Source organism: Hibiscus syriacus, unplaced genomic scaffold, assembly GCF_006381635.1.
Source record: "Hibiscus syriacus cultivar Baekdansim isolate YM2019G1 unplaced genomic scaffold, ASM638163v2 tig00111648_pilon, whole genome shotgun sequence".
NCBI classification, from domain to species: Eukaryota; Viridiplantae; Streptophyta; class Magnoliopsida; order Malvales; family Malvaceae; genus Hibiscus; species Hibiscus syriacus.
Window position 1 is genome coordinate 657,895 of NW_024063145.1, and position 14,402 is coordinate 672,296.

The 14,402-nt window shown below is 31.7% G+C and overlaps 1 protein-coding gene across 1 annotated transcript; it reads left to right on the forward strand.

Annotated features, from left to right (window-relative positions):
• The first annotated feature begins 6,981 nt into the window (after nucleotides 1-6,981).
• On the forward strand, nucleotides 6,982-7,842 carry LOC120166804 (peroxisomal and mitochondrial division factor 2-like). Its single transcript, XM_039176003.1, has one exon. The coding sequence runs from the start codon at nucleotides 6,982-6,984 to the stop codon at nucleotides 7,840-7,842; it is 861 nt and encodes a 286-aa protein (XP_039031934.1).
• The last annotated feature ends 6,560 nt before the right edge of the window (nucleotides 7,843-14,402 follow it).

The following is a 14,402-nucleotide window of genomic DNA, read 5'->3' on the forward strand; positions in this document are numbered from 1 at the left end:
TTTATTGATCTCATCAATATTTATTCTTATTTTATCATTTGATTCATTGCATACATAACAAATATAGCAATAAATAAGATGCAATGATTATAGCCTAAAATAATGACTAAGGTGGCTTATCCCAAGCTAATGGGGGAACCAAGAACCCTAAAGCCTAAGACTACTCTCTAGGCATCTTCTCGCCATTCTTCTTCTCCTTGTGAATCTTCATAGGTTTACAATTTTAAAAGAAACTCGTTTTACATACAAGGGAGTAAGATGAGAAGAGAAATACAAAAGAGATATAGAAAGGCACGGCTCGCAGACCGTATTTCAAATTAAACCATTATAAAGTGAACAAGGGCTATAACCATTCATGTCAAACACCGTGCAAAACAAACATATCATATATATATATACACGTTCTTACACCTTTGTTCAAAAAAAAATTTTAATATGGGCCTTCAATATGTACTGTTGATGAGGGGTCAAGGGGCTATAACCATTACAGTACTTCTGTTTCCATGGAAAAACTTCACAATTTGATAACAATTATCAATAGAATCATGCTTTTGGGATTTTCAATCCCGAATGTTTTCTGCATCAGAACAACCATTGTTCCACTTCCAAACGCGATCTGCTATCGTACTCCCACAGATCATCCAACAACAAATCGATTGAAAAATATATTAACAAATTAACATATTAATCTTTGCAGTTATCGATTTGAATAATAATATCAACATATTTACCGAAATCGATAAAACTAGAACATGCATCTCATACATATCACATCAACAAAAAATTTAACCCAAATTTATATCGTACAAGTGGCTATGATGCCACTGTTGGGACCGTCGGCGCACCGCATGGCACAGCGAAAACAAAACTCGACAGTCCTACCAGTGATCCAAGTACGAAAAACTGAAATCGGGATGAAGGGATGCGAATACTTACAATGAGTTCCTTAAAGAGCATCAAGGACAACAATGAATACTGGTGGTGTAGATCGGTTCGAATCGTAAGCCTCCACGAAATCACATCTCGACCTCTACTCAGTTCACCCGATTGAGAGCAATAATTTTCTTCCCCAAAACCATTTTAAGAGAAAAATGATTGAAGGTTTTGTGTGTGTGTTCTAAAACGGCTGTTAGACCTAACACGCCCTTTTATAGCCAAGTTACCCTAATCATATTAGGGTTTTATTATTTCAAATTAATTAAATCTATATTTAATTAATTGGAATTTAATAATCCTTTTATATCCAATTTACCCTAATCATATTAGGGATTTTATTATTTCAAATTAATTAAATCTATATTTAATGAATTGAAATTAAATATTCGGGATTATTAAAAAATATATTTAATTAACTCTAGATATATATTTTAGTAACATACAACAAATTGTACATCTTTGCTCGTTTCAATCATAGGGTGTGACCCTGTAGGTTATTGTAACGTTAGCAGTAATTATTAGAACAATTCTAATATTACATACAATGAGTAACATCTAGCAATATATCATTGTCACCTAAGTTACAAGAAAATATGATTCGACATATCATCTTGGTGATTAACTCTTTTATGTATTACATCCTTATGTCCTTTATATCTAGAATAGGCACAAGTCTTGGAATAGTCACACTTATATAGCCCATCTATTGTTTCTTGATATCTAGAGTAAACTTTAATTAACAAATAGTTTATGATATCTCATATCAACTTATTCGAGCATGGCCATGCGTTTCTAGTCTTACTCAATCAAGTGGCATGTGATATAGTTCCTATTATGTAGGAAGGACAAATCATATCTTAATCATACACACCCACTACATATATTGAGATATATTCAATAACAGTCTTTATAGAGCAACCAGTTACAGAGCTTGTTTAGCTGCATCAAAACATACAACAATATATGTTGGGATAGTATTGATCTCAAGTCTGAGGATCATACATATAGTCATCACCATGAGCAATGTTATGACTGTCACATAATAATCCAAGACATATGCTCATGGTGGGTCAATCCAATACATTGTTCTCTAATAATATAACCATGTATCAATTTTGACATCTCTATTTAGTCTTAAGCGTATTATTATTGTCCATGCCCATAATAATACTTGACTAGGGATCTTTTAATAATAACAATTATTTCATTATATGGACTTTATTATCTTCCATTTTATGTTAAACACATATATATAACTGAAAATAATAGCGGCAATGCCTTTGTTCAATAAAATCGGTAAATAAAAGTATTATTACAATCATCATATGATTGGTCTTTGGGCATACTCTAACAGTCTTTGTAGGAGAAGGACTTTGTTAACAACGACTAGGGTTAGGAGAGACTGCTAGAATTTTGTAATTTAAAAAAAAGATGGATTAACTGTTTCGGGCTTTAGGTTGTATGGCTTATTTGGTTTGTGTGGGTAAATTTGGTTTTGATCTAGACTTAAGTATTGGGTGTAGATAAATTTTGTAATTGCAACAATTATTATTATAGCTTCTTGTCTTAGAAGAAATAATGGGTAAATCATATTTATTCACCTAACTCATAATTTTGAACATTAGCTCCCACTTAGGTTACAAATCAAATTTAATGGTACCGGTAATCATGAGCCACAACAATAAGTTTGAAATTCTATGGACAAAATTTTAAGACATGTCAACATAAAATGTTGTTCTATTTGATCATGTTGAATATAGAAAAATATAAGATGATCTTTATATTATTAAATAGGATGAGGTAGATACTATTATTGTGTTTACTAATGTTGAAGCTTTAGAGTATTTTAACTTTTTATATAAGAGCCACATCTTGAATGAACTATCGGATTTACTCAATAAAGTGTATAGTATCCATAATACGACTAAAGAAATGGATGGCATTAGACAATGAAAACAAAATAGAAGATGTTGAACGTTACTTAAATTTCATAATAGCATCACAAAAAGATGAGAGTGAATAAAAATAGTTTATTTCCTTCATTGATAATATCATAAGTTATTGCTATATATATTTACTTTAGAGAAAAAAAACGCGAGTATAGAGCAATTCATTCTCTATAAACAGGAAGTTGAAAACAAACTTGATAAAATGAAAAAGATGATGAGAAGTGATCATGGATGTGAATACATATAACCACTTGGTGAATATTATGTACAACATGATTTTATTCATGAAATGACATCATCATACTTTTTTCAATCAAATTGAATAGCAAAGTGGAATAATTGAACCTTAAAGGAAATAATGAATCTCAATGCTAGAAAGTTGTGGGTTGTCGTAGAACATGTGGGGAAGATGTTCTATCATCTAATTAGTGTTCAATAAGATGCGTTGTAAGAAAAATGATAAGACATCATATGAGTTATGAAATGGTAGAAAACATTCCTACTACTATTTGAAAGTGTGGTAGTGTCTTGCAAAGGTAATGGCCTAATTATCGAAACAAATGAAAATAATTCTTAAAAAAGTGGATTGTATTTTCATTGGCTATGTATAACATAACAACACATATCAATTTCTTGTGTACAAATCAAATAATCCTGAGATTCGTGATATTAGAATCAAAGAACGTGTCATTCTTTGAAAATATATTCTCTAATAAAATTAGGGAAATTGATCCAAGTTCAACAAAACGAACTTTAAAACTATCGATGAAGATATTCTTGATGATAAAAAAGAGGTGAAAATGTTCAATGAAAAGAACTTTTAAATCTGAGCAAATAAATGGGAAAAGGTGGAAAAATTATTTAATTCAAAATTTTTAACTTATATACTAGAGGCTAAACCTCAAACATATAATGATGTATTACATTCATCTGAAAGCTTATTATGGAAAGAAACTATCATAAGCGACCATTAAATTATTGGTGGATTTTCAAACAGAAAATGAAAGCATATGGAATAATTGACAAGGCAAGACTAGTTATAAAAGGTTATCAACAAAAGCAAGACATTGACTACTTTAATATTTTTTCTTCAATATCAAGAATAACCTCTGAAAGATTGATACTCACAACTGACTCTTTTTTTGAAATCTTTAAATACATTAAATGGATATTAAAACAACTTTCATAAATGGAATCTTAATGAAGAGATATACATAGAACAACTTGAGGATCATGTAGTCTCATGTCAAGAAAGAGAAGTTTTTAGATTGGTAAAGTCTTTACATGGACTTAAAAAAATACCTAAGCAATGACATGAAAATTTTGATAATATCATATGACAAATGACTTTAAGATTAATGAGTGTGACAAATGTGTCTATGTCAAAATTACTAATATTTGATATATAATCTTATGTTTATATGTTGATGACATACTCATTGTTGGAATAAACAATGAAATGGTAAAATGTGTCAAAGACACGTTAAACTTAAGATTTCATATGAAATATATGAGACTAGATGAGACGATTATGCATCCAAATTAATAGGTCATATGAAGATCTCATATTAACTTAGTTACATTATGTGAACAAGATTTTTGAAAATTTTAACAAAGATGATTCCGGTATAGCCAGAAATTCAATGAATACAAGCCAACATTATATATAAAAAAAAGGTGAAAGTGCTAACCAAGTGGAATATCATAAGTTTGATATTGCCTTCAATATGAGCACTTTAAGTAGATTCACAAGTATTCCATTGAAAATTCATTAGAAAATAATTATGATGCGAGATTACATACTATATTATTTCATATATCTTATTGTGTTAGAAGGATTCTTCTATGTTAGTTGGATATTTGATATTCAAGATGCATAGATATGTTTTCACCTTAGGAGGAGTTGGCCATAAAAATCCTCAAGAAAAACTATTATAACTAGACCCATAATGAAATCTGAGTTTGTTGTCCTAAACAAATTTAGAGAATAGGCTATGTGAAGGAAAACCAAACCTAATTGAATAGAGATCCTAAGATTTAGGTACAAAGGGACAACCCAATTGCACAAACCTTACGAGGTCACTGTGGGGATTCCTATCTCAAGTCTATTCTTATGATGAAAAATAATTATTAAAAATGAAAAAGGTTAAACAATACTTTTAATGATTATTGTGTGTTTCGGAGAGTTAAACAACATAAGTGACTTATACAAGAGTGAAGTGGAACCACTTCAAGGAGACTAGTGGGGCATGATTCTATAAGTTCTTGCAGAACCAAGAGATGTCCATAACTATATGGACATAACCACGAGAATTAAAAATCTTGTCAAAGAGGTAGTTGTGTGAAGTATGTCATCATTTATGCAAACGATAAAATAATTCAAGAACATCATGTCTTTTGGGTAACCAATAATGTAAACATACTTTTACAAAGGGAAAGTTCAATGGTGGATACCTACCTATCCCATGGAATTATCGATCATAGATTCTATCACCACATTGAGTTAATGATTTTTATTTAATCATCAATTTTATTCATTGGTAGAGTGTTAAAAATAGATTTTTGTAAACTTTGAGACATATTTTTAATGGGATAAAGGTTCAAATCATAAAATCATGGTTTCATATTCTACTTCATGAGACCTTACTATGGTATATCATATTCTCAAAATGATTGAGTGAAGGATGATAAATTGCTGCTCAAAGTAAGTTACTTGTGAATTCTATTCAGGAAAATAGAAAGTTTATATCTCACATTGATGGGATACCAATTATGGGATATTTTTATATAAATGAATCAACTTGGGTGTTGTAAGATGTGAAAGATTAGACTGCGCCTCATGTGTAGGCTTATGGGGTGTAAAATAGTATGAATATGAGGTTAGGATGTACCTGCACAACGTGAACGACATGAAATGTTCAAACCGATCGAAGCTTTCTAAGAACTTATAGATATTTTAACTCAAATCCGATTTTTCCTTCAAATAAGATCATATCTTATAAAAATTCTAATTGGGGTTAAAAGGGGAAACTAAATTGAACTTAATGACTCTTTAATTCAGACACTATTTTAGGTAATTATTATCTTTATTCATAAGATGAGAATATTTTGCATTAATGGATAAACATAATATTATGCATTAATAGAAAAATATTTTCTTTACTTTCAAATGTAAATATGTCTCATCGTCTTTACCCATATAATTTAATGTCTACATATGAGTAAACAAATTTATTCTTTAATTTTAATTATGTTCTTATTTTACTTCATTACATTGAATAATAATATCCACATATATTTATCATTATTTTGTTGTTCGAATTAACATGTTGTCTAACAAAATATGTTCTATTCATAAATTTAATATTTTCACTAAAATTAGTATTTAATTTAAAAGATGTCGCCATCTTAAAATTATGTTAAAAGAATTTAATACTTATCTAAAAAAACAAACTATATAATTACTATATTTTTAGTCAAATCAATATTTAGCTTGAATTTTAATTAAAATATTTTCTCTCTTTATTTAAGAATAAAAAATTAATTAATTAATTATAAAAATAGATAATTAATTCATTGTAAAATTAATATTAAATTATTTTAAAAATTATATTTATATTATTTATTAATAAAATATAAATTCATTTAAAATAATTTTTATTTTAATTTATTATTTTAATTTTAACATTTAAATTTGTTATATTAATTTTTAAATGATATTTGATTGTCTGGCATATGTGAATGAAAAATCAGTAGAATTTGAAATTTTCAATGCTAATACATCGGAGCATATTAAGATTTTGAAGTTCTCAGTGCTATCCTATCGGAGCAATTTACTCGATGGATCATTTTACTACTTAAAAAAAACTAATATTAGATATTTTCTCCAAATAATAAAATAAAATTATCAATACATATAGAATTTGTATCATTAATTCGTGCTGTAGTTATGTTAACAATAATTACATGTAAATAATTTATCTTATATAACTTAGGACTTATATTTACATTGTTCTCTTTTTAATTTTTATTTTATAAAATTTACATGCTTTCTAAACAAATTCTCTAAACATCAAAAAATACACGTAGAACGACAATGGCGAATTCGGAAACCGTCAACGGCGAGATGGAGACGACGGAGGAGTTGAACGACACCGGCGAAGGCAAAATATCCGAGCTGCTTAATAAAATCGAAGCGCTTAAGAGCGAGAAGCTGAAATTGACCCACGAAAACAAAAGAATGAAGGAGAAGATGAATAAACTGAATCAAGAAGTGGATCATCTGCACGGCAGGGAAGAAGAGATGAGACAGGACATAAACGACTGGGATGAAGATACGAGTTTCCTGGAATCGATCGCGACGAGATCGGCCGACCTCGAGATCGAAGTCACGAGGCTCCAACACGATCTCATAACGTCGATGCGCGAAGTAGGAGAGGCGAAGCAGGAGGTGATCGAGTTGAAGAACGGATTGAAGGAGAAAGCGTCGGTGATCGAAAGATTGCGCTCCGAAATCGCCGATCTGATAAAGGATAAAGTGAAGGCCGAGAAGAGAGGGAGAGAACTGGAGATGAAGATAGAGCTTCTAGAAGCGAGGGTAAAGGAGGAGAGGGGAAAGAAAACTCGGCTCCAAGATGAAATGGAGGAGAGGATCAATGAATTAAAGAAGAAAATCGAGGACCTTGAAGACGAGGTGGCTAAAACCAACGATGAGTTGAAAAGAAGCAAGCAAGTGAAACGACAATGCGAGGAGAAGGTGTTGGGGTTGGAGAAAAAAATGTTGGCATTCAAAGATACGGTGGACAAGAAGACAATCGAAGCTGCTCTCCGTGGAAAGGTTAAGGATATTGGTTGTGAAGACAAAGGGTTGAATGTGCCGATCGTGGCGGCCGGAATGGTTGCTGCCGTTTTTGTGGTGGCGGTTGTGGTAGATCGTTGCCTTAGGAAGCATTCCTAAAGAATGAGGGCTGGTGGAACTGGAAGATCAACAAGAAGAACGATAAGCAAAGGTTAGAGCTCTGTTATAGTTATGATTATGGCTGGGCATACATATTGTTTCTTTTTCTATTATAATTATTTTTCTTAAAATAAAATTTTCTGTATATCATTTTTTATAATTTAATTATATAACTAAAAAAACTATTTCTTTTAATTACTAAACTCGAAAAACAATTATAGCTTAAGAAGTTATAATAAATTGTTTAATGCTTAAATATACAAAAGTTGTCCAATTTATGCCCATTTTCAGTTTAGTGACAATATTTATTTTATTCTAGTTTGGTGTCTAACGTTCATTACTCAAAATGGGTCAAGCCGTGACGGACTATTAAGATTGGTCGTTAAGTGACATATGTCACAACCTGGTAATTTTAAAAAATTTATTTAAAATTAAAAAACTAAAATTATATATATATATATAAAGAAAACAAAATTTTGAAATAAACCTAAAACTTTGAAAACCTTCATTTCAACCCCTAAAGCCACATTGGTCGTCGCCTTTTTTCTGTTCACGAAGCTCCACCCGACCTCTCCTCAACGACCAAAACCACCATGAAATCGTGATTGATCGACAGTCAATCGGTCCTCGGAATCGTGTGGGATTGCGATTTTCATCCTAGGGTTCTCGGGGTATAAAACGTTGATTTGTCATCAATCGATCGTCAATCGGTCACAATTTTATGGGGGGTTTTGGTCACCGAAGGGAGGGGAGGTCGGGTGGAGCTTCGTCGACGGCAAAAGGCGGGCCGGCGTAGGTTTAGGGGTTGAAATAAAGATTTTCAAAGTTTTGGATTTATTTCAAAAAAAAATTCAAATATATATATATATATATTTTAAAATTTTATTTTAAAATTTTTTATTTTAATTTTTTTTTAAATTACCATGTTGTGACACATGTCACTTAATGGTTAAATTAACGTTGTTGACGGTTCGAGCACCTAAATGAGTAACGGAACGAAACGTTATGCACCAAATTAGAATGAAATAATCGTTAGGCACTAAACTAGAGAAAGGGACATAGGTTGGACACCTTTTGTATATTTAAGCCATTGTTTAAATTGATTTCATGTGTTTTATTAAATATAAATCAATAACGTATCATCCCTATACAAAAAATGAATTTTTTTTATTTTATTGATACTTTTTTTCTACCATACACATTTAACTTAAAAACATCATGTGTGAATTGAATTTGTATGTTTTATGTTATTAATTTGTTTCGATATGTTACACATAAAAACTTAATTTTTGTATAATCAATCCAAAGATAAAATTTTATAGAAAGTAAATAAATAATATATGTTTTTAAAAAAAATTAAAAAATAATGAATTAAAACTAGATTCTTTCGTTATGATATATTAATAAAATAATTAAAAGATTCCTTAGATTTAACGCATAAAAATATAACTTCATATAATTGATTTGAACGTAAAATTTTATGAAGAAAATCAATAAACTATATATTGTTTCATTGAATTTTAAAATAAAAGTCGCGAGTTAAAAGTATGTTCTTTATTATGGTATATTAGAAAAATAATGCTATCGCTGCTCATTAAATTTGTCTAAAATTAACTTTTTAAAAGTTAAAATTCTTAAACTTTGATCATAATTATTTTAAATATTTTAAACAATTAAATTTTATAAAATATATACTTAAAAATTATATGATTGAAGATTTTTAATATATATATATATATTATATTTTTATCAATAATAAATTTTAAATAAAAATGAGTCAAATTAAAAAAATTGACCAAAAAAGTTAACAATTAACAGTTTTAATGGAACAAAAAGAGTAACTTTTTCTCTTAATGCTAAATATTTAATAAGTATTAGGACATGAAGCTTAATTCATTTTTGGAAGGAAAAAAAATACCCAAAGAAGTAAGAGGTGGACTACAAGGTATCATTGTTATGGTGGGAGTTTACGATCAATGATGGAACAAGGGAGACGGGTGCGCAGTCGCTCTCACTGAAAATTTGAAATTAGAATATTATTGGAGTAAATTAGATATAAAATCATTATTAGATGACCTATTTGATATTTTAACAGTAGTTTGTGGATAAAACTAAATATTTACCATTTTTTAACATTGACACATCATCAATTTAACATAGATAATAGTGGAGTGACCATTTTGTTATAAATCGATAACGTTAGTGGTTATTTTATTACAAATCGATAACGTTAGTGGTTATTTTATTACAAATCGACAACATTAGTGACCAGATCGTTATTTTTAAGACTTCAATAAAAAAATAAAAACTTACTGAAACATTAACGGCCATTTGTGTAGTTCACCTTATTAAATATTAAATATTTTTAATTAATTCAATTAATTAATTGATTTAAATTAACCAATGGCTGAAAAAAATAAGATTTGTAAAAAAACAAATAGGACCTCAATTATAAAGGTAGAAATTGAGATAAAAAAAACTGAAGGAATAATTAAAGAATATTTGGAAAATTGAAAAAAAAAATATGATTTGTAAAAAAAAATATACAAATATGATTAGATTTAATTCAAAATTAAATGAATTAACGAGACAGATGGATAAAGGGATGAGAAATTGAGAATTTTTTGAAATTGTAAAAAAATAGAGGCCTTAATTATAAAGGTAGAAATCGAGATTGAAAAAAATGGGGGGCTCAATTATAAAGGTATAATTGAGATCGAAAAAACTTAGGGGCCTCAATTAGAAAGTTAGAAAGTGAGATTAAAAAAACTTAGGGGGCTCAATTGAAAAGGTAGAAAGTGAGATTGAAAAAACTTAAAAGTCTCAATTATTATAAAATTAGGGGTCTCATTATATAGGTAAAAAAGGGATTGAAAAAATTAGAGACTTCAATTATAAAGATAAGAAATGAGATTGAGTAATATTAGGACCTCAATAATAAAGGTAAAAAATCAGATTTAAAAAATTTAAGGACCTACTAATAAAGATGAAAAAATAAAGACCCCAATTACAAAGATGAAAAAATAGACCAAGAGCAATCGCTGAGGGTGCTCCCTCTGTCTTTTAGTATCTTGCAACCCGAAATCATAATCGTCGATTTTTATAATTTGTATTTTTTTCGTCTTTTTTCAATTGAAATCTTCTTTAACATTTCATGTATTTGTGTGTAAATAATAATATTCTTTTATATTTAAAATCATCTTCAAATTTTAAACTTCAGATCCTAAGTTGTTATTCCATGACATGCAAACCACTTGGGATATAAAAGAAAAAGCCAAAACTCTAAAATTAAACACCATTCAGTATCTTAATCACCATAACCCTAAATCCAAGATATCACTTGAATTTATGGTATTAATATAGTACATTTAAACGCAGTTTGTGGCATCAACTGACCTCGTGCTGCTTCACCTGCTCCTATTCACTTGAGCTTGACAAAATCCATTATATATTTATATTCACCCCGTCATTCTATTTAACCCATGCACTCACCTTCCTATCTCCATTCTTTCTTCTTGTGCTTGTATAACAGACTGAGAGATGGAGAGGGAAAGAAGCAGGGTGGTTTGTTGGACCATCTGGATTTTGGTAACTGGCTTTCTTTGCCAGGACTTGGTGGTTCCAATAATGTCCACTAATGGCTTTGAACAGCAGGATAACTTTTTCTTTCCGGCACCAGATCCCCACACTGGGACTGTCTCCTCAGGTTTCACTCTCTTTTACCTCTCACATTTACGATTGAAATACCCGAGGTATTATACACGTTAAATTCTAAGTCTAACTGCAGGCTCACACGGTGGCTCACCTCCAACTCATGAAACATCATCACATAGAAGCGGTGGTGGTTACCACCCAACACCGACGCCGTCAACGCCTCATGAAGATTCGACTCCGTCAAAACCGTCACATTCACCTTCACATGGCGGATATAATAATTACCACTCCCCTCCTCCCTGCTGCAACCTTAAGCCCGCCATCCACTCCCATTAATGATCCAGGAAGTCAACATCTGGCGGTACATGCGAGTAAGTCGTTGTAACTTCCACCACGCATTGCCTTTCATTATGAAGTTATCATACTCATAGAGGCTCGTCACGAAAAATGTAGATATCATATGTTACTTTTTAAAATGGGACTCCTATTTTTCACAAAATAAAAAGAATTCAGATAATGTCTCAAAATAACTCTATACTAGTGAGATTTTATTTGAAAAATATATCTTCCAAACGCTCTTAAAAATAAAATCATGACTTGTTTTACAAAATATGTAACTCTCCCAACCCGGTAGCGTGTGACATGCACTATTTGTAGATGAACTTACAGCCGACTCATGTTTTGTTTCTTTTTTAGCTTCTGGATGAGCCACCCGACACTTATATAGAACGTGTTGGGTTGGTGGGGCAGCGCATTCGGTTTGACCAGCATCCCGGGTTTGGTTCAACCTGTTATAGTATAATAATGCAGCTGACTACAGTTGATTAGCTGTAAATTGTTGAGTTTGTAATCAGTTTTTCTGTTATAAATTAGTTAGAAGCAGTTTTGAGTTAGTTAGGTGGTTAGTTTGAAAGGTTGTATAAATAGATGAACAAATTGGAAGTTATTGTATTATTGAATATATCAGAATTATTTTTTTCATTTCCCTATTATACTTTAACATGGTATCAGACTAGTCCAATTCCCTGGGCTTTTCCTCTTTCTCGGCCTTTTCTCGTTTTCTTTCTTTCCTCTTTCCTGAAGCTCTTTCATCACCGCCGCATCTGTCGAGAATGCCATATGCAACGGCTTCGATGACCGACTCTGTGCTCGTCGATTTCAACCACCCATTGTATCTCCATCCCTCGGATACTCCGGGTACGGTTTTAATCTCTCATCAGTTGTCTGGACCAGACAACTACACTGTCTGGAATCGTTCAATGAGAATCGCACTCCTCGCCAAGAACAAGTTAGGATTCGTCGATTGCCGCGACGATTTCCAGTCTCCTCTTCAAGCTCAGTGGGACAGATGTAATGCCCTGGTGCTATCATGGATCATCAATTCCGTGAGCAAAGAATTGTCTACTGGAATTGTTTTTGCTTCCAGTGCTGCGTTTGTTTGGGCCAATCTCAAGAAGCGTTTTGATAAGGTCGACGGTTCTCGCATTTTCTTCCTTCATCGGGAGATTACGACGATGGTCCAAGGCAAGCTCTCCATTTCTGCATATTTCTCGCGTTTGAAACTTCTGTGGGATGAGTACGATGCACTAGTTCCTTAATCGAGCTGTAGCTGCGAGAATGCTCGGTTCAATTCAAGCCATGTTTCTCAACAGAGGCTGTTTCAGTTTCTTATGGGGTTAAATGACTTATACACTGCCATTCGCAGTTAGTTGCTGTTGATGCAGCCCTTACCTTCAGTCAACAATGCCTATTCCATGATAAGTCAGGAAGAATCCCATCGCCTTCAGCTGTCTGGCGTTGTTTCTCTCATGGATTCTACAGCGTTGTATTCCAATGCTTCTGGTAATCGTCGATGGTTTACTGGAATATGTGATCACTGTAAAGTGAAGGGTCATAAAAAGGAGAATTGTTATCGCCTTATTGGCTTTCCTCCTGACTTTAAATTCAACAAGAAGAAGGTTTCCCAAGCTGCCATGGTGACTCCCTCTGATCATGAGGTGCTTAATCCAGCTCCACCAATTTTTACAAATGAACAGTATCAGCAGCTTCTGGGGCTTCTGAATCAAACTTCAGCTCAGAGTTCTAGTCCAGATTCCTCTATAAATCTGGCAGGTACATTCTGTTCTCTTACTTATAATTCAATTGAGTGGATTCTGGATTCTGGATTCTGGAGCAACTGACCATATTTTATCAGATTTTAAATGCATGCTTAATCCTTTGCCCTGTACATCCACTCCTAAATATATTCAGCTACCTAATGGTAAATCCCTTATTGTCTCACATATAGGTTCTGTTAGGTTACCAAATGGTCTTCAATTGTCTAATGTTCTTCATGTACCTCACTTTACTCACAACCTTATTTATGTTTCAAAACTGGCTTATGAGTTAAACTATGTTGTTTTGTTCTATCCTGATCTTTGCATATTTCAGGATCTTTGCAATGGCATGATGAGGGTGATTGGTAAAGAATATAGAGGTCTTTACATGCTCAGGTTTCCTGCAGATTCTGTTTTTTCTGTTTCTGCCTTAAATCATTCTGTTGATGCATGTAATCCTTTTGTTAGTTCTGAAACTTTTCTCAATACTTGTAAGTTTGTTGATGCAAATAAAAAAAATCTTTGGCATGCTCGTTTAGGACATGTTCCAGCTTCTCAATTAAAAAAATTACCTATGTTTCATAATATGAATTTGCATCATGAATCTGTTCAAACTTGTTATGTCTGTCCTTTAGCTAGACAATCTAGGCTTCCATTTCCAGTCAGCAATTCTAGGACCACTACTCCTTTTGCATTGATTCATATTGATTTATGGGGGCCTTATCGAATTTCTACTCATGTTGGTCAACGTTTTTTCTTAACTATTGTCGATGACTACACTAGGATGTCTTGGGTGTACTTATTGAAGCT

What these genes read in the sequence shown, in the direction of transcription:
- LOC120166804 (XM_039176003.1), top strand. Translation starts at nt 6,982, where the DNA reads ATGGCGAATTCGGAAACCGTCAACGGCGAGATGGAGACGACGGAGGAG.